The sequence below is a fragment of the Erpetoichthys calabaricus genome, chromosome 8 (assembly GCF_900747795.2).
Source record: "Erpetoichthys calabaricus chromosome 8, fErpCal1.3, whole genome shotgun sequence".
NCBI classification, from domain to species: Eukaryota; Metazoa; Chordata; class Cladistia; order Polypteriformes; family Polypteridae; genus Erpetoichthys; species Erpetoichthys calabaricus.
The window spans coordinates 157926733-157948773 of record NC_041401.2 but is presented as its reverse complement, the minus strand read 5'-3'; the positions used below and the strand labels follow the sequence as shown (position 1 = coordinate 157948773).

The window sequence follows — 22041 nt, the reverse complement described above, 5'->3', positions numbered from 1 at the left end:
AACAAAAAGGAAGGTCCCAAAGGAAAGGGTGGTGGTCTCTTTTGTGTCTGGGTGGAGGTTTAGCAATGAAGAGTAGAGCTGGAGGAATGAGAGAGAGAGATTCCTGTTGGTGATACCGATACTGTACTTGGAAACCTGCAGTGCTAGAAAGCACACTGCTGGGAGTGGTGTTTGTGCCTCTTTTGCAATCAGTCCCCTGCGAAGTGCCATGTCTTCCCCAAAGTAGTGGCTTCATGAGCCATTTTGAGCAAATATTTTCCAGACTGAATTGTCGTAAATCTTGAGAATTTTAAAATAACCATAAAGGTAGATGTAGACATTCATTTTGTATTGATTTGCTTTTATCCCTGGATCAAGTAATAGTGTTTATTCAATGTAGTGACTTTCTGATAAAAAAATTTAAAAAAAAAAAAAAAAAAAAGAGCTATGCATGGTGTCCGTCTCTGCTCTCACCTGATTTACGTTTTTTATGGGAATAACAAATGAGGGTAGCAGTAGCCAAAAACCGGAGCAGAAAACGACAAAATGCTGAAGATCATCTCTATACAGTATATCTAAAATCCAATGTCTGTCTGTATGTCTGTCTGCTTTTCATTGGAGAACTACTTAACAGATTTGGATTGGGTTTTTCTCTATAATTTGCTTGAACATTCCGGTTGATTTTGCGACTTCTGCCATTGCGCTGAATATCATAGTTCGCTTGCAGGAGCAATTTATTCATGCTAATCCGACACAGAGGCTGCGGGCTGAAGGGAGGGGGAAGCGTGACATCAGGAGTGGGGAGCTTGGCTGGGCCATCCTCACTCACACTCCAGACTCCGTTCAAATTGGTTTACTTCTGGCCACGTTTTGGAGCGGACCTTGCCTCCACTTAGCTAGTGATACCTGTTTGTTTATTGATTTTTAAAGTTTGTCCTGTTTCACTACCAGAGCTGCAGGGGACAGCTAGTTTTGGTATATAAAGTTTCTGTGAGGAAGAGACAGAGAGAAAGAGAAAACAAGGGCTTGCAGGGATGGCACAGGTGGTGAAGAGAAGCATAATTTGAGACTGTAGAGTGAAATATAAATGTCGAAGTGTAGGGTTCACTCTGATGGGGTGGAGAAAAAAAAGTCAGGAGAGAATCTCAAGAAAATGTGGATGAAAGATGTGGTAGAGCACATGGTGTCTTAAGGCCAGGTTATATTTAATGGTACGTGATATGTGAGCTACCGTCTATACTTGCGCGCATACTTTATGTATATCTGGAGGATTCCATCAGGTGGCAGTGTGAGACATCATCATGGTTAGAAAACAACCAAGTTTTGCTGTGTTGAAAGCTGAATGCAGAAAAATGTTGAAGATAAAAATTTCTTTACATTCTAATGCTGTTGTGAAGGTGCAAAAACAGACTTCAACAGCGACACAGAAGACAGTATGTGAGATCTTTAAATGAATTTCATCATTAAGCTATGCAGGAAATGGATGAAGAAAAGCACCACTGATTCTTTTGAATGTCAACATTTAAGTGTCACCACATAGAACCATTCATCAAACATCAAAGCACACGCATTGATCCTGTTGGAGCTGCAGTGCAACTTGCCATCACACAACATTATCTTGCAACGACTGAATCCCCACTTCTTTTCTCAGACATTTTCCCCTTTGCATGGACGTATCTGTCTCAAGTTTGCTTCCATTTCGTCTTGCATGTTTCCACCTCCACTTTCAAAGAGCTGGCGATTTGATGCCCAGTGTTCTTACAGGCATGTCTGTCACTACGGAAATGTTGACAGCAAGCAACAATGCTGATGTCATTGACCAAAACTTGAACGCACACGCCACCCAAATTTTTGCTGGTACTGCAACTCGTGCTCAGAGGATTCATCAAAAGAGTGCTGGGAAGGCAAGGCAGCCATGATGGGTGTGCATAAGCATTCTGAGCGTTGAGTATAAACCCAGCCTTATTCCTAAAGATATCCAAGAGCAAAGACTCAAAGAAGGATGTTTTTAACATTTTGACACCATTCCAGATTCTGTTCTATCTTTTATCATTTTCATTGACACTTTAGCATCATTCTCTATTGCTTTTTCCTTTTGTTTTCCCTACATGCAGCTTTCCTACATGCAGCTTAAAAGTGCTACTAGTTTTGTCACCATTACTCAATACGTTCTCTTCAAGAGCAGTTCACGCCCACCACACCTTTTTTTCTTTTGGCGCCTGTTGTGCAGTTCTGAACACACTTCTCATTCTTTTCTTGTTTCCAAGCTCCTGCCTGTATCTCCTTTTATGGAAATTCTCTTTGCTTCCTTGTAACCAACCTTGTCTCTTTCTGGCCTTATTTTTCATCACTGCCTAAATCACATTTTAGTTCTCCCAAAATCGCCACTCCTGTGCTTTCTGCCCAGCTTCAGTCATCTGTTTTGTCTAAGGGTAAACTTGACATTCAACCCTGATGCTTCTGAAACCTCACTTGCTGTTGTGCCTGAAGTCTCAACAAATTCAGTCATGTAAATTTAGTTTTTCATGAGTGTGTACTCTTTTTTTTACTTTATCATTCATCCATCCGTTTTCTGAGTCCCCATTTTGAGTGCAGAGCTCTTAAAGTTCAGAACTTGTGCTGGCAGCAAAGAGTGTAAGGCAAGAATGAGCAGGAATCCCTGACACTGGGCCAATTTAATTCAATGTATTTTTATAAAGTGCGTCATACAATAATTACAAATGCTGTATAGTTAAAACGACTCAAAGTAACTGGTAGCTAAAACACGACATAATGGCGTCTTCAGGAGAGAATAATGCTGTGCAGTGTATAGAAAGAAAAATGTAAAATATTCACTTTTTTAAAAAATACTCCTAAAACTTTACTGGAGGATTCAAGAGTCCACACTAGACATATTTTACAGCACAAATGAAAAAGTAATCTAATTTAATATTTACCTAATAGCATGTCTTTAGGTCCCTGAAGCAAATTGACAGCATTTGTAAGCCCCACACAGATCATCCACAGAACAAGATTTGAACTCCGGGGCAATCCAACTTCAGGGTAGCCTTTATTACCACCCCATAGTAGGATACTCTCCCTTTTCTTGGCAACGCTTTCACATTTGATCCTTAGCTTTTTTTGTTTTAGTTAATTAAATGCCAGGTTTAGATAGATTTTATTTTAATGGTATTAAAGAAGTAAGTTGATACGTAACATGAGATTGTTCTCATTCGATCCATTCAAAGAAGCAGACTGGTTGCTGCATTTAATGTCTGTAAGCGCAAATGTTTTAGTTTGGCATTCGCTTCATAGCAGGGGCATCAAACTCAAGTTTTATTCAGGGCCAAAAAATTAATATTTTATATACCCAACACAGAGCGGAATATATTGACAAACAACTACCATCACGATTTCTTTACAAACCCTACGCGCACATGCCTCCATGCTCATCACAAGTGTTTATTTGTGCAGCACTGCCCACTTCAGCTGCTTATAGTTAGAATGGAAACTGTCTGCTCAAAATGACCCAACAAGAAAAAGTGAAAAGAAGGTGACATGCCACACTGCCAAAGATGTGACAATCTCATGAAAAAGAGGAAAGCTCGACTTCTCACACATGCACATTGCTGCTGCTCTTCTGCTCACTTTTTAAAGGTGTCAGGACTTGCCACCTTTTCCACAGCTCACGTGACTGCTGCTACCACCCTTCATGGTGTTTTTTTGTTTCTGCTGACTCAGTTGTTGCGTGTGTGGTTAGAAAATGTACTTACTTATCAACCCATGTGAAATATGTTCACTATCTGTTTATGACCAACTAAGAAAGTGGTCTTTGCAATCTATCAACAGCGAAATTACACCTGTTTTTCTAATGTAGGCAAGTGCCATCCATGATGCACGTTAATCCACATTTTAAAGGATGTACTTTGCCTCATCTTTGGACTTTATGCTATGACATTTTTTTTTTTTAAACTCATTCCCATGGCTGCTATTAGTTTTCTTAACCTACTGCAATGTTGGAGAAAAGTTGATAAAAAGAGACACACATTGAAATGTATAGCAGTAGATACTGGAAATACATTTTAATGTAATCTGGTTAAATTATATATATTAATTATATATACAGTGGGTACGGAAAGTATTCAGACCCTCTTCAATTTTTCACTCTTTGTCATATTGCAGCCATTTGCTAAAATCATTTAAATTAATTTTTTCCCTCATTAATGTACACACAGCACCCCATATTGACAGACAAAAAAAAGAATTTTTGAAATTGTTGCAGATTTATTAAAAAAGAAAAACTGAAATATCACATGGTCCTAAGTATTCAGACCCTTTGCTCAGTATTTAGTAGAAGCACCCTTTTGAGCTAATACAGCCATGAGTCTTCTTGGGAAAGATGCAACAAGTTTTTCATACCTGGATTTGGGGATCCTCTGCCATTCCTCCTTGCATATCCTCTCTAGTTCTGTCAGGTTGGATGGTAAACGTTGGTGGACAGCCATTTTTAGGTCTCTCCAGAGATGCTCAATTGGGTTTAAGTCAGGGCTCTGGCTGGGCCATTCAAGAACAGTCACAGAGTTGTTGTGAAGCCACTCCTTCGTTATTTTAGCTGTGTGCTTAGGGTCATTGTCTTGTTGGAAGGTAAACCTTCGGCCCAGTCTGAGGTCCTTAGCACTCTGGAGAAGGTTTTTGTCCAGGATATCCCTGTACTTGGCCGCATTCATCTTTCCCTCGATTGCAACCAGTCGTCCTGTCCCTGCAGCTGAAAAACACCCTCACAGCATGATGCTGCCACCGCCATGCTTCACTGTGGGGACTGTATTGGACAAGTGATGAGCAGTGCCTGGTTGTCTCCACACATACCTCAGTGCAAGACACATGACAGCCCGCATGGAGTTTGCTAAAAGACACCTGAAGAACTCTGAGATGGTGAGAAATAAGATTCTCTGGTCTGATGAGACCGAGAGAGAACTTTTTGGCCTTAATTCTAAGCGGTATGTGTGGAGACAACTTGTCCAATACAGTCATCACTTGTTCAATACAGTCCCCACAGTGAAGCATGGCGGTGGCAGCATCATGCTGTGGGGGTGTTTTTCAGCTGCAGGGACAGGACGACTGGTTGCAATCGAGGGAAAGATGAATGCGGCCAAGTACAGGGATATCCTGGACAAAAACCTTCTCCAGAGTGCTAAGGACCTCAGACTGGGCCGAAGGTTTACCTTCCAACAAGACAATGACCCTAAGCACACAGCTAAAATAATGAAGGAGTGGCTTCACAACAACTCTGTGACTGTTCTTGAATGGCCCAGCCAGAGCCCTGACTTAAACCCAATTGAGCATCTCTGGAGAGACCTAAAAATGGCTGTCCACCAACGTTTACCATCCAACCTGACAGAACTGGAGAGGATCTTCAAGGAGGAATGGCAGAGGATCCCCAAATCCAGGTGTGAAAAACTTGTTGCATCTTTCCCAAGAAGACTCATGGCTGTATTAGCTCAAAAGGGTGCTTCTACTAAATACTGAGCAAAGGGTCTGAATACTTAGGACCATGTGATATTTCAGTTTTTCTTTTTTAATAAATCTGCAACAATTTCAAAAAATTTTTTTTGTCTGTCAATATGGGGTGCTGTGTGTACATTAATGAGGGAAAAAATTAATTTAAATGATTTTAGCAAATGGCTGCAATATGACAAAGAGTGAAAAATTGAAGGGGGTCTGAATACTTTCTGTACCCACTGTGTGTGTGTATATATATATATATATATATATATACAGTAATCCCTCGCTATATCGCGCTTCGCCTTTCGCGGCTTCACTCCATTGCGGATTTTATATGTAAGCATATTTAAATATATATCGCGGATTTTCCGCTGCTTCGCGGGTTTCTGCAGACAATGGGTCTTTTAATTTCTGGTACATGCTTCCTCAGTTGGTTTGCCCAGTTGATTTCATACAAGGGACGCTATTGGCAGATGGCTGAGAAGCTACCTGGCTTACTTTTCTCTTTCTCTTGCGCTGACTTTCTCTGATCCTGACGTAGGGGGATTGAGCAGGGGGGCTGTTCGCACACCTAGACGATACGGACGCTCGTCTAAAAATGCTGAAAGATTATCTTCACGTTGCTATCTTTTGTGCAGCTGCTTCCTGAAACGACATGCTGCACGGTGCTTCGCATACTTAAAAGCTCGAAGGGCACGTATTGATTTTTGTTTGTCTCTCTCTCTCTCCCTGCTCCTGACGGAGGGGGTGTGAGCTGCCGCCTTCAACAGCTTTGTGCCGCGGTGCTTCGCATACTTAAAAGCCAAACAGCCCTATTGATTTGTTTGCTCTTTTCTCTATCTCTGTGACAGTCACTGCTCCTGACACGCACTCCTTTGAAGAGGAAGATATGTTTGCATTCTTTTAATTGTGAGATGGAACTGTCATCTCTGTCTTGTCATGGAGCACAGTTTAAACTTTTGAAAAAGAGACAAATGTTTGTTTGCAGTGTTTGAATAACGTTCCTGTCTCTCTACAACCTCCTGTGTTTCTGCGCAAATCTGTGACCCAAGCATGACAATATAAAAATAACCATATAAACATATGGTTTCTACTTCGCGGATTTTCTTATTTCACGGGTGGCTCTGGAACGCAACCCCCGCGATGGAGGAGGGATTACTGTGTGTGTGTGTGTATATATATATATATATATATATATATATATATATATATATATATATATATACACACAGTATATAGGAGGAATCTTTGAGAAAACTATTGATCATCACAGTCCATGTGTAACATGTTTTGAATATTGAAGGGGGCTTGTTTCATAGGTTTGGCCAACAGAAATAGACTGGGTCTCCACTGCTAGTCTATCCTTTAGTTTTGCAATTGGCTTCCGCTCCATCCCTTCCCTTTGTGTCCCTGGGCTCTCCTGTCCCTGCTATGCAATGCTTATATTGCATCAGTGAAATGACTACACAGGAAATATGAACTGAGAAAACTCAACTGGTATATTGCTTGACCATTCCATTTCACACCTTTGCAACAGCCTGTTTTCTTTTGACTGCTTGTCTAGAGTTAAGTGCTGTCTGAACTTTGCTTTTGTTTCAAGAGTCTCAGATTTTACTTAGTGATTTGGTGATTGCATTGATTCAACACCTTGCCTGCTTCGTTTCAAGAGTCTCAGATTTTACTTAGTGATTTGGTGATTGCATTGATTCAACACCTTGCCTGCTTCGTTTTTGTCTTTTAATTTTAGTTATGTCATTTTTGGAGGGGACAACTACTTTGACTGTTATTTTATGTATAGTATGACTTCTTGCCTGTTTTTTTGGTGTGTCTTTTGAAACCACAGACTTGTTTAAACATTTTTATTTACCAATGTGTGTACTTCTTCAGAGTCTTTTCCTAATCCGTTGTGTAACATAATGTGGTCACCGGCCTTTTGAATTGAAGATTTGGCTTAACTCACTCACTGGTCAAAAGTCTTTTTTGCAAAAGGTAATTCCTCTGTGAACAACCTTTCTCTCTCTCTCTCTCTCTCTTTTTATATATATATATATATATATATATATATATATATATATAATATTATGAAAACATGACATTTTTTCTCAGCTGTTACTACAAACTACATGGGATAAGTAACATAGTGTGTGAAAATATTTTTGGGTGAAATATTCCTTTAATGTGCATAGTAGGTCACGTGGCGGATGTTAGCCGACTTGCTGACCAACCATAAGCGTTACCTGGTAGGTAACCACCCATACAATCAGATTGTGATTCAGACTACGAATGCTGTGAATGTAATTACCCCGATCTACATGCTGTCAAATGAACAAACCACATGCCGTGGCGCAACGTTAGGGGCTTCGCCTCTAGCGCTGACGTCCGAGGTTCAATTCCCGAGAGGGAGTGCAGTAGAGTGTGTATGCCTGATGAGCCCAGAATTAGGGTGAAACACGTGTCGCGTACGCTTTGCATTATTTGACAGTAAACTATTTCAACCATATATATACACACGCACACACATTATATATACTATACACAAACATACACAAAAACATACAGTAAATCTTATCTGCTATCATAATAGTGTAACCGATTTAATGACACCCGCGATCTATAAACGCCAGTTCCTGGACAAGTTCCTCACTGAAGGCTGCGGGATGGGACAGGGGATACACATCAGAGGGCTGTATTCGCGATCATGTACAGCAGAAAAAAAATATTCTGAGGGGCCTATTGTGCATGAGCAACACATAAGAATGAACAATTAAAAGGTCTGTGATGCACTTATATATCTGGGGGTGCACATGTGCTACAGTGGATGAATGAACATGGGTCAACCTTGTGCCAAGAGGCATGGGTAAGCCATTGAACCCCGTTTGTGAAGGGGGCCGGGGCTTGCAATTGTTCCTTACAAACAAATAATTTCCAGCAACTGCAGGTCATAAGCTTACACTTACTAAGTGCCTGCCCATTGTACACACCCTTACCACCAGTTGGGTAGTTTAGTGAGGTCATCGTATCAGCCCCACTGTGGTCGTTTGCGGCCTCTGCCGTAGTGCCTTGATGCCAATCAAACTAAACTCTAGAGGAAGTAAAAGTCATGAAAAGGTTTCTGTAGGTGAACCTGTGAAAGGATCATTACCAAGCCTTGAGGGATAAGTGCTGGGGGCTGGCAAGTCCACCAGTCCTCCCCTCAAGCTGGCATCCTGCCAGAACCTAACTACACTTTTTTCCATAAGATCAATGCTTTAGTATGCCAAACCACATTTTCCATATCTGCGTGGTGTTTGAGAAACACAAACCCTGTGGATATCAAGAGTTGGCTGTAATATTATGGCTGTCATGATGTCACAGATCACATGTCATGTCCCTCAAATGTCAAGTGACCATTGCAGTGCTCATGAAAAATGGCACCAAAAACAAAATAAAATGTGATAAACAAATTAATGATGCATTCCTGTCACTGGCCAGGTGTACTGTCTGCAAAAGGGGCAGAAAATATTAGTGAGGCACAGGAGAAAGAACAGAGTCAAGGCAAAGCGAAAGTCAAAACCAAAAGTCAAAAAGAAAGAACCCTAGAGCCAAATCATACACCGAAAGGCAGAGCTTTGTTTCAGTATCCAGTAATAAGTCGCTAGGTTTGGTCCAGTCTCACCAATTACCCCAATGTCATGGCCCTAAAGATTATACCCTTAGCAACTAGGACCTGCATAATGACAGCTGAAACCACAAAATTGCCATCCCAGAATCAACACCTAGATGATTTGTATAGCCTCAGAAAAGCCCAAAAAGTTTTCAAAAGCAATAATATTGATAACACCACACAAACTAAATTTCATTTTTTACATTTTATTTTATTACAGTTTCATTTTAATGTGTAACATAGTTAGTACTTTTAGTGGGGGGGAAAAAAAGCAGCACCACTTACCAGATAGATAGATAGATACTTTATTAATCCCAAGGGGAAATTCACATACTCCAGCAGCAGCATACTAATAAAGACAATATTAAATTAAAGAGCGATAACAATTGTTTATCCATTTATCCTGGTGTGAGTCCATTTTGGGATCAGTAGGTGTAAGGCAGGAACCATACGTACAGGGTTGTCAGTCTGTTACAAAGTGAGTTAGTATTTGATGGCCTATATTTATCTATTTATATTTTTCATGTAAATTTGTACTCAAGGTTGTTGTCAACCCCAGTGTTGTCAGTTGAGCCTCACCTTCTGCCCCCATGTAATACCAAGCAAGTCGATTAAGCAGCCAGTTGCAAAAAGTTAAATGTGAACAATTGTAATGTGTCCTGATCTTGTAAATCACTTTGGATAAAGGTGTTTGCGAGACATTGAATGAAAATAAATCTTTGTGAATATTTTAAGGAGATTCTTGTTTAGATGATGCACTTATTAAAAACATTTTGTTCTCTAATGCATGATGAACAGAATATTTAGTAGTGGCTATCAGTCGTCTAAATGTGACCTTGTGTTTTGTTCTCCTAGTTCTCATAGCAATTGTGAATAAAAACAAAAATCATACTTAATAAGTAACATCAGCTGTTTAGTCTATGCGGTCAGAATGTTGAGACTTGAAAATTTACACCATTGCGCTCTAGCAGATTAAATTCTTACAACACTAATATTTTCATGGTATTTTTTTTTTGTCATGTGGTGTGCCTTTTAAATTTGTTTTCATGCCGCTTCCTGCCTTGGTGAAGCCTGTTATGTTCTATTTACTACAACATATTTTAAACCTCGCTGATGTTATGCTGTGCAAGCCTGAGTCGAGGTGTGGTTGATCAAGCTCAGTGATAAGAAGACCAACCAGCAAAGTCTGTCTAATAAAGATGCCTAGTCTGCTGCCATCTCGACTCAATGGTTTCTAGAATTATTACAGAAGGAAACACTTGCAGCAAATTTATATTTTCTTCTTAGGGTCAGAATAGAACAATAAAGACCCTGGAGTGCAGCCTGTATAGAGTTTAATTTCCTCCAACACCAAATTAGACTGTGTTGTTGTATCTCTTTTACTAAAAAATGTAGTTTTCCAAATGTTGTAAGCATCTCTTTTTATAAGCACAAACATCTTAAATCTGTTCATGTGTTGCAAATTCCAGATGGAAAACCGTCCCTATTATGATGCTTTTTTCATATACCACTAATTAAGTGATAATAATAATAATGTTACTCTTAAATTATAGATTGTCTTTCACACATTCAAAATGCATAAGCAGTTCTTGGTGCAGCAGTTTGCTTTTGTTTTAACAACTAGGGCACAAGCAGGTTTAATGACTTAATCGGGATAAAGAAGGAAGGCGTCTTTGCAGCTTGGAGTCCAGTACTTTACCACAACACAGTTACATAAAATCTTTGTAAGTCCCCTTGAAACCAAAAAAGTCCAATTTTCTAAAATAAAATCACAGCTGTGGGACACTGAATTTGTTTTTAAATTAATTTTTCTTTGTTTTTTCATATATTTTGAAGTTCATAACAGACTTTAAATGTTGTTTCACGTACACTTCCTGACTTGCTGAGGCAAATGGCTGAGGAGAGAACATGAGTTTCTTTTCCCAGCAGTGCCTTTTATTATATTATTGTACCCAACTGGTGCTCAGGATAGTCAACTGTATTACTTCTTCTGTTTACCTATCACTGCATTATTTTTGGTATCTGTCCATCCATTTTAAAGATTGCTTGTCCAATTTCAGGATCACAGAGCGCTTTGCCCAGCCCAACACACTTGGGCACACCTTAGGTTTGCAGTCATGTATGCAGGCAGCATGGCAGCACAGTGGAAGGCCTCATAGCTGAAACAAGCTGGCTTCAACTTCTATTTAAGTTACCACATTTGTGAATTTTCTATGTTCTTCATATGTCTAAGTGGGTTTTTTTGTGGTGGAACTTCTACTCTCTCATCACAGAGACAGACATGTGATGGTAATTGGTGACGCTAAATAGATGTGTGCGTGCTTGTGCCCAAAACATACTAGTGCAAAATCCAGGGTTAGTTGCTGCTTGTGCCTAGTAAATGTAGGTGTGGATTAAGTTATGTACATTGAAATCCTCATATGAATGCCATCTCATATATGAATGTGCTCCAGCAGGAAGCCAAGAAAATGCCAGAGATTCACCATAAACCCTGCCCTTCTGAACTCTCTTATTCTTGTAATAGAAGACACAAATCCATTTCTACTTGAAACACTTTTTCATGTTTCCTTTCTTTCTTCAAACACAATTTTGCCAAAAAGACTGAGGAAAATGAAAGAGTTGGAGCATATGTGCTGTTCCATCTCTCGGTTAACATTATGTAGGACTGTTTTTATTCAGTGTAGCCTATGAACATATTATCCTCCACAATGAATAGCCCAACCACAAAAGTGTTCGCTAGAAGAGACAAGTTATTAATGGAAAGCTGAAAGACCCTGTGGACTCCTGTTAGTTGTCCTTAAGCAAGATTAGTTTAAATACTAGCAATGCACATATATGAGCCTAGGAATGTTGGAAAGAGAGCTTTATTAATTTTTTAAAGCTATTTTAAATCATTAGTGCAATTTCTATCCTGTCCGTGGGACTTAGTAGAATAAAATACAGTAGATGGTTTTTATCCTTGCAGTAACGGTTGGGCACTCCATGTATTCCTACTAAACATTGAACTCAGAGGTGACATGCTAGGCTTCACACTGCCTGGCCACCCTTCTTTCCAGGGGCTCGTTTTGTTTAAACTGCTTGCCTGTTGTCTGGTGACGCAAATGCTGGCATGACAGTTTGGGCACTCTGATTCCAATTTAATTAATGACCACAAGGGTAATTCAAAACTATAAAAGATTTTTTTAAAGACATGTAGTTTAAATGAATAGTGGCCTGCTAGAGCTAGTAAAGGATTATTTCTACTAACCTTAAAAATATTACTAAATTTTGCTAGACTTTGGTTTTTTTAGAGTAGATGTTGTTTTAACATTTGAATTTTTTTCTCTACAGCCACAAAATATACTTCTTACCAGTCATAATCCACTGGGTGATATTAAAATAGTGGACTGCGGCCTGTCACGGAAAGTGGGGAATTCCAGTGAGTTGCGGGAAATCATGGGGACGCCCGAGTACGTAGGTAAGACTTGTCAGAGAGAAATCTCTCATAATGAATACATAATACATAATGAAATGATGCCTCTTCTTTTTTTGGCTTGCTGACTGTTGCTTTTGAATTCTTTTTAATTTCATTATTAATGTTATTATATTCTGTTATTGATACTCCTTTTGCTTCAATGTGGTTTACCATCCTCCACATTTCATTCATCATGCGCAGTTCAGCATGACTACCTAGGGACAGTCATAGTGATAGCCATACTACAACATGACTCTCATACTTTGGAGTTTTCCAGTTATAAATGTATGTCATGGGCACTACGCTTCTTTTTTATTTGTAGATTTACTTATGACCTTATATAGATCTAAACATGAGGACTGGAACTAATGTGTTTCCTGAATGTTTCATACAATGATGTAACATTTCTGATAAACTGACATTTCTAGCAGTTTGTTTAATATGGATTCTATGAAGTGATAAATATTCCCCTTAGTGTGTAGTAGGTGGCACAGTGGTTGACACCTACTGAGATGGAGCCCTAGCCTAGCCACGATCTCTGTGCTGTTTGCACATTTCCCCAGTTTTCTTACATTGATATGTATCTGTTAGGTAGGAGTCGGTGGTAGGGCCAAAATCCATATCACATTTAATTAAAAATTCTGAAGGATTTGGTAGATGTTAGTATAGTATGTTTCTGAATGAAATAAGACACGTTTTTTCTAGTTTTCCCTCTCTGTTTCAAGTCACAAGCTTTAAATATACATGCATTGTCAAACTCACTTAATCCAATGCAGAGACAATGGGGCTGCAGCCACCACTCGCCAAGCAGGTTGAACCACACATCATGTTCTTCTTCTTCTTTCGGCTACTCCCGTTAGGGGTTGCCACAGCGGATCATCTTCTTCCATATCTTTCTGTCCTCTGCATCTTGCTCTGTTACAACCCATCACCTGCATGTCCTCTCTCACCACATCCATAAACCTTCGCTTAGGCCTTCCTCTTTTCCTATTTCCCTGGCAGCTCTATCCTTAGTTATCCTTCTCCCAATATACCCAGCATCTCTCCTCTGTACATGTCCAAACCAACGCAATCTCGCCTCTCTGACTTTGTCTCCCAATCGTCCAACTTGAGCTGACCCTCTAATGTACTCATTTCTAATCCTATCCATCCTCATCACACCCAGTGCAAATCTTCGCATCTTTAACTCTGCCACCTCCAGCTCTGTCTCCTGCTTTCTGGTCAGTTGCACCGTCTCCAACCCATATATTGTAACATAGCTGGTCTCACTACTGTCCTGTAGACCTTCCCTTTCACTCTTGCCGATACCCGTCTGTCACAAATTACTCCTGACACTCTTCTCCACCCATTCCACTCTGCCTGTACTCTCTTTTTCACCTCTCTTCCACAATCCCAATTACTCTGTACTGTTAATCTCAAGTATTTAAACTCATCCAACTCGCCAACTCTACTCCCTGCATCCTCACCATTCCACTGACCTCCCTCTCATTTACACAACAACAACAACAACATTTATTTATATAGCACATTTTCATACAAAAAGTAGCTCAAAGTGCTTTAACATAATGAAGAGAAGAAAAATAAAAGACAAAATAAGAAATTAAAACAAGACAACATTAATTAACATAGAAAAGGAGTAAGGTCCGATGGCCAGGGTGGACAGAAAAAACAAAAAAAAACTCCAGAAGGCTGGAGAAAAAAATAAAATCTGTAGGGGTTCCAGGCCACGAGACCGCCCAGTCCCCTTTGGGCATGCTACCTAACATAAATGAAATAGTCCTCTTGGTAGTTCGGGTTTTTCACGGAGTCACTTGATGCTGATGGTCATACAGACTTCTGGCTTTTAATCCATCCATCATTGTTGGAACATCATGGTGCTTTGGGTAGATGGTGGTGGCGCACGCCACCACCAACAGGACACCGGAAAAGGAAACAGAAGAGAGAGTAGGGGTTAGTACAGATTTTGAATGAATAGTTATTATAATGAATTAGATATACAGAGTATCAGGATTAAATTACAGTGAACTTATGAGAAGGCCATGTTAAAATAATGTGTTTTCAGTAGTTTTTTAAAGTGCTCCACTGTATTAGCCTGGCGAATTCCTACTGGCAGGCTATTCCAGATTTTAGGTGCATAACAGCAGAAGGCCGCCTCACCACTTCTTTTAAGTTTTGCTCTTGGAATTCTAAGGAGACACTCAGTTGAGGATCTGAGGTTACGATTTGGAATATAAGGTGTCAGACATTCCGATATATAAGCCGGGGCGAGATTATTTAAAGCTTTATAAACCATAAGCAGAATTTTAAAGTCAATTCTGAATGATATAGGTAACCAGTGTAGTGACATCAAAACTGGAGAAATGTGTTCGGATTTTCTTTTCCTGGTAAGGATTCTAGCAGCTGCATTCTGCACTAGTTGCAAACGATTGATGTCTTTTTTTGGGTAGTCCTGAGAGGAGTGCGTTACAGTAATCTAGCCGACTGAAAACAAACGCATGAACTAATTTCTCTGCATCTTTCGATGATATAAGAGGTCTAACTTTTGCTATGTTTCTTAGGTGAAAAAATGCTGTCCTAGTGATCTGATTAATATGCGATTTAAAATTCAGATTACAATCAATGGTTACCCCTAAGCTTTTTACCTCCGATTTGACTTTTAATCCTAATGCATCCAGTTTATTTCTAATAGCCTCATTGTATCCATTATTGCCAATCACTAAGATTTCGGTTTTTTTCTTTATTTAATTTGAGAAAGTTACTATTCATCCATTCTGAGATACAAGTTAGACATTGTGTTAGCGAATCAAGAGATTTGGGGTCATCAGGTGCTATTGATAAATACAGCTGTGTGTCATCAGCATAGCTGTGGTAGCTCACGTTGTGCCCTGAGATAATCTGACCTAATGGAAGCATGTAGATTGAGAAGAGCAGTGGACCCAGGATAGAGCCTTGTGGAACACCATATAGAATATCATGTGTCTTTGAGTTATAATTACCACAACTAACAAAGAATTTTCTCCCTGCCAGGTAGGATTCAAACCAATTTAAGACACTGCCAGAGAGGCCCACCCATTGACTAAGGCGATTCTTAAGAATATTATGATCAATGGTGTCAAATGCGGCACTCAGATCTAAGAGGATGAGAACAGATAAATGGCCTCTGTCTGCATTTACCCGCAGTCATTTACTACTTTAACGAGTGCAGTTTCTGTGCTGTGATTTGTTCTAAAACCTGACTGAAATTTTATCAAGAATAGCATGTTTATTGAGGTGCTCATTTAACTGTATAATGACTGCCTTCTCTAGAATTTTTACTTAAGAAAGGCAGGTTAGAGATGGGTCTATAATTTTCAAGAGCAGAGGGATCGAGATTATTTTTCTTAAGTAGGGGGTTTAACTACCGCAGTCTTGAGACAGTCTGGGAAGACCCCCCGTATCTAATGACGAATTTACTATGTCAAGAACATTATCACTAAGCACACCCGATACTTCTTTGAAAAAATTTGTTGGTATTGGGTCAAGGGGCACAGGTGGAGGGTTTTATTTGAGAAATTATTTTATGTAAATCAGGTAAATCTATCCTAGTGAAAGACTTTAATTTGTTTATTATGGGGTACTGGGGGTTTAGGAGGATCCTTAGTATTGGGGAGATATACTATGTTATTTCTAATATCATTAATTTTTTGATTGAAAAAATACAGCAATAGCCTCACAGGTTTTACTGGAAGTACTTAGGAGGCATTCCTTTGAGTTACCTGGGTTTAACAGACGATCAATTGTCGAAAATAAGACTCTGGGATTACTAGCATTGTTATTTATAATCTTAGAGAAATAGCAGCGCCTCTCAAGACGGACTGTGTTATTGTATTCTGTTATTTTAACTTTTAATATTTCATAGTCAATAGTTACACACATGTATTCTGTCTTGTTCCTACTGACCTTCATTCTCTCCTCTCTAGAGCATATCTCCACCTCTCCAGGGTCTCCTCAACCTGCTACCTATTATCGCTACAGATCACAATGTCATCAGCAAACATCGTAGTCCACAGGGACTCCTGTCTAATCCCGTCTGTCAACCTGTCCATCACCATTGCAAACAAGAAAGGGCTCAGAGCCGATCCCTGATGTAATCCCACCTTCATCTTGAATGCACCCGTCACTCCTACCGCAGACCTCACCATTGTCACACTTCCCTCGTACATATCCTGTACAACTCTTACGTACTTCTCTTCCACTCCCGACTTCCTCATACAATACTACAGCTCCTCTCGAGGCACCCTGTCATATGCTTTCTCCAGGTCCACAAAGACGCAATGCAACTCCTTTTGGCCTTCTCTAAACTTCTCCATCAACATCCTCAGAGCAAACATTGCATCTGTGGTGCTCTTTCTTGGCATGAAACCATACTGCTGCTCACTAATCATCACCTCACTTCTTAACCTAGCTTCCACTACTCTTTCCCATAACTTCATGCTGTGGCTCATCAATTTTATTCCCGTGTAGTTACTGCAGTCCTGCGCATCCCCCTTATTCTTAAATATCGGCACCAGTACACTTCTTCTCCACTCCTCAGGCATCCTCTCACTTTCCAAGATTCCATTAAACAATCTGGTTAAAAACTCCACTGCCATCTCTCCTAAACACCTCCATGCTTCCATAGGTATGTCATCTGGACCAACAGCCTTTCCATTTTTCATCCTCTTCATAGCTGTCCTTACTTCCTCCTTGCTAATCCGTTGCACTTCCTGATTCACTATCTCCACATCATCCAACCTCTTCTCTCTCTTGTTCTCTTCATTCATCAGCCTCTCAAAGTACTCTTTCCATCTGCTCAACAAACTCTCCTTGCTTGTGAGTACGTTTCCATCTTTATCCTTTATCACCCTAACCTGCTGCACATCTTTCCCAGCTCAGTCCCTCTGTCTAGCCAATCCGTACAGGTCCTATAGTGTCCAACCTCTTATACAACTCATCATACGCCTTTTCTTTAGCCTTCGCCACCTCTTTCTTCACCTTGCGCTTTATCTCCTTGTATTCTTGTTTACTTTCTGCATCTCTCTGACTATCCCACTTCTTCTTTGCCATCCTGTTCCTCTGTATACTCTCCTGTATTCTCCCATTCCACTACCAGGTTTCCTTTTCCTTCTTCCTCTTTCCAGATGTCACACCAAGCACCCTTCTTGCTGTCACCCTTACTATATCTGCTGTAGTTTCCCAGCTGTCTGGTAACTCTTCACTGCCACCCAGTGCCTGTCTCACCTCCTCCCTAAACTCAACCTTGCAGTCTTCCTTTTTCAACTTCCACCATTTGATACTTGGTTCTGCCCTCATTCTCTTCCTCTTCTTGATCTCCAACGTCATCCTACAGACCACCATCCTATGCTGCTTAACTACACTTTCCCCTCCACCACTTTGCAGTCTTCAGTCTCCTTAAGATCAACTCTTCTGCATAGGATGTAATCTACCTCTGTGCATCTTCCTCCACTCTTGTACGTAATCCTATGTTCCTCCCTCTTCTTAAAATACGTATTCACCACAGTCATGTCCATCCTTTTGGCAAAATCCACTATCCTCTGACCTTCTTCATTCCTCTCCTTAAAACCATACCTACCCATCACCTCCTCATCTCCACTTTTCCCTTCACCAACATGCCCATTGAAATCCGCTCCAATCAGCACTTTCTGTCCCTTGGGTACACTGTTCATCACTTCATCCAACTCACTCCAAAAATCATCTTTCTCGTCCATCGCACACCCAACTTGTGGGGCATATGCACTAACAATATTCATCATCACACCTCCAATTTCCAGCTTCATAATCATTACTCTGTCTGACACTCTTTTCACCTCCAAAACACTCTGGACATACTGTTCCTTCAGAATAAACCCTACCCTATTTCTCCTCCCATCCACACCATCATAGAACAATTTGAATTCACCTCCAATCCACCTGGCCTTACTCCCCTTTCATTTAGTCTCTTGCACGCACAATATATCAACCTTCCTTCTCTCCATCATATCTGCTGACTTTCTCCCCTTACCAGTCATACTGCCAACATTCAAAGTTCCTACCCTCAGTTCCACTCTTTACTTTTCTCCTCTCCTCCTGCCTCCGGACACGTCTCCCCCCTCTTCTTCTCCTTCTTCTTCTTCTTCGGCCAACAGTAGCCCAATTTCCGCTAGCACCCTGTTGGCTAACACTAATGGTGGCAGTCCTTGTTAACCCGGAGCTCGACCGATCCGGTATGGAAATTTGTATTGCTGTCCGCATATTGATTTGGCAAAATTTTACACTGGATGATCTTCCCGACATAACCCTCCCCATTTATCCGGGCTAGGTCCCGGCAAAAAGAAAAACACTGGTTTGTGCATCCCCTGTAACTGGATTAGGTTGAACCACACATCACTCTATGTTAATATATTTAATGGATTAAGCTTACTTAATATACACACACAAGTCTATATGCTAAGTCACTACCATTAGAACACTAATATACACACAGAAAATCACACTTCCTATTTTTAATTTGAACTTTAAAACAATGTATGCTATGATACACATATTTTTGATATGAAAATACATCTCTTTGAAACATATAAATTATTTATTATTCGTGCTCACTAGTTATAATGACAGATATAGCTGCATATTTTTAAGGTTCCCAAACTCTGCAGCTGCTGAATTGACAACGTAGTGCTCAACATACAGTAAGTCAAAAGAAAAATCCATAATTCAAGAAGGTTTGTTCAAAAACTAAGTGAAAATTCAAACAAAAACAAACGATAACAAATTCAGGAGTGAGTTAGTAAGGAAAAAGATGTTTTTTGCCTTATTAGTCAGTTGATATCACAAATGTTCATTTCTTTGCATTAGAAATGAGCTGTTGTTAATAACGTGTTAGCTGGTTCTTGTAGCAGTTTGAGTATACAACACGACACTAAGCCACGGAGTATCAGGAAATGTAAAAGGGAAGTGACTGCAAGTTGCTGTCTTGGTTCTGACTTCCTCTGAAAAGTGCAGATTCCTTCCTTGATGCTGAAACCTCTCTCACAGACATTGTATTGCACAGAAAGGTAATGTGCAGAATAAACAAAGAATTAAAAATATCCCTTAAAAAGCAAGCATGGTATACAATTTGCTGGTAAATTATTCCTGTTTATAGATTTTAGGATTCCTCTTATAAAATGTAAAAAAAAAAAAAAAAGTATTTTCAGAAAGATAAACTGATTATCATATTTTAGGTTTATTTTGCAATCAGCTATATTAAACCTGAGAGGGAACCCCGACTCCTCTAGGAATAAATAAAATATTTTGTTGACATTACTTTGTTCTTGTTTGTTTTGAAGCCTTGACCGCTGAATGATAATTTGGTTTCTCCCACATTCAGGTCAGAAGCCATTTAAGAATCACCATAGGAGTTGTTGCTTTTTAGAAAGGCAGCAAAAGCAGTAAGTGTGGGCTTTTGTTTGGTGCTTCAGTTTTCCTGCCATATCTCAAAGATGTGTGTTTGGTTAACTGGTAACTATAAATTGCCCCTGGGTCAGCGTGGGTTTGTGTCTGTCAGTGCCTTACAATTAATTAGTGCCCTCTCCGAGGTTGGTGCCCATCTTGTTCCCAGGGCTGCCGGGGTTAGGCATTTACCCTATAACTCTTTTCTGAAAGGATAGTTTGAGGTGCATGTAAAGGTGTTGACTTAAAATTATTAATTTTTTAGTCCCACCTAAACTTCATTCTGTTTATTTTAGTTTGCCTTTTTGCCCTTCCTTATTATCTACATGCATCAGGATGCTTTTAATGAGGCTTTTATGGATGCATTGCTAGAAAGCAACAGAGATTCTTATTAGGAATTAAGATTATTATAGTTTATAATTTGACATGTGGCTGATATACAATTCCTGGGCAAATATTCACATGTCACACCAAGACTACTGACCGGCAACGAAACCTTTTGTTCACTTCTTAGATAGTTTAAGTACAGTAGACAAACAGCTTGTTTCTGCTCCCTGCTTCATCTCCCAGAAAATAGTATTGATTAATGCAATCATGTTGTTGTGAATTAAATTTTATCATTTTACTGATGATATGAAAGTATTTTCCACTTGTTTTGTGTCTCTCTTTAACAAGCAGGCACATCAACTAAAAGTGATAATACTGATACTCATAAAACATGCCTTACAAGCTCACTGAAAAGCTCAATAGTTTGTTTTGCTCTCTTAATGTTATCAGACATGAGTGCCTGCCTGAAATAAACTAGCTCATGAAAACATAATAGCAAAACCTGAAGAAAGGAAAAGTGACTCATGCACTTCAAGAAGCATAACAAACAAAAGCTAGCTCATAGATTCACAAGGAAAAATAATATACACACATGCATTGGTACAGTTAGTAATAAGTGCTACAGAAATTTGCTACAGAGATTTTGGTAATTCCAAATATAATCAAAATACTGTAGCTGTTGATCTTGGTATGCTTCAGGGCCCTTGTCATTGTCATGCCAACTCATGATCACACCCACAGCCTGTCATGTGACAGTCACATGACAATGTCTCAGACATGTTGAGTTCTCAGAATAATAGAATTTTGCCCCTCAAACTAATCAAAAACATAAACTCACATTATAAAAAAGTACAAAAAAAGCATGGACTTTCCATCAACCAATTATAAAACTTGACACATTTTGGTTTGCAGGCTTCAGAATGAATAATGTAAAATTTACCAAATATACATCTATAATATCCATTGTACATCCTTTTATTGTTGTACGATTTTCCTAAAGTAATGACCCCTTCATCCATAGCAGCATACTTCCAGGCAACGTTTAGGAGCATCACCTTGTAATCTCTGTATATGACTGGTCATTTTATATGAAATCAAAGCTAGTAATAGAGTGTTATCGTGGAATTCAAGATAGTAGAGTTTAGAGCTAAATTTCAATTGTATGGCTACTGAAAACCATTTGCATAGTGCAACGGGGGGATATCTATAAAGTGGGTCCACATTGAAGGTGCACCATTTTTATGTGAAAAGGAACAATATGACACAAGGGCATGATTATGGCTCTCACTGAGGCCAATGATTATTTGTAGAGTCTTTGTCCTGCTTGCTAAAATAATATAACTATTGTAGTCAAGAGACCTTCTTTGGCACTTCTCACTTGTTTTTATGTAAACCATAATGATATTTTGATGATAAACTAGTCAGTCCTATACTTGTCTGTTTTATGTAGATAACATTGCTTTGTTCCAGCCCAACATCAGACTCTCTGTGCCTTTGCTAGAATACCAGAAATGGTAGAGATTTAACACACTTTGCATGTCTGCATTTAAGAGTTTTAAATTGTGTTCAAGGCTGGGACACCAGCAGACCAAGAGACATTGAAGGAGCAGTTAAGTCATGTAATGCTCTTTACATGAGCCAGGCAAAAACTGAGAAAGTCAGTAAGCAAAAATGTATTTGAAAAAAATAAAAAAAGACAAACTAAAAA

The 22041-nt window shown here is 39.5% G+C and overlaps 1 protein-coding gene across 5 annotated transcripts in view; it reads left to right on the top strand.

Moving 5' to 3' along the window:
- The window catches only part of stk17b (serine/threonine kinase 17b (apoptosis-inducing)), a 215533-nt gene that overhangs the window by 79507 nt on the left and 113985 nt on the right, over positions 1-22041 (top strand). Inside the window, exon 4 of one of the 5 annotated variants that reach the window (XM_051930216.1) lies at positions 12434-12560. The exons of the other annotated variants lie outside the window; for them this stretch is intronic. Coding sequence (XP_051786176.1) covers positions 12434-12560 — 127 coding nt within the window. The remainder of the gene's footprint in view (positions 1-12433; positions 12561-22041) is intronic. 5 annotated transcript variants of the gene reach the window in all.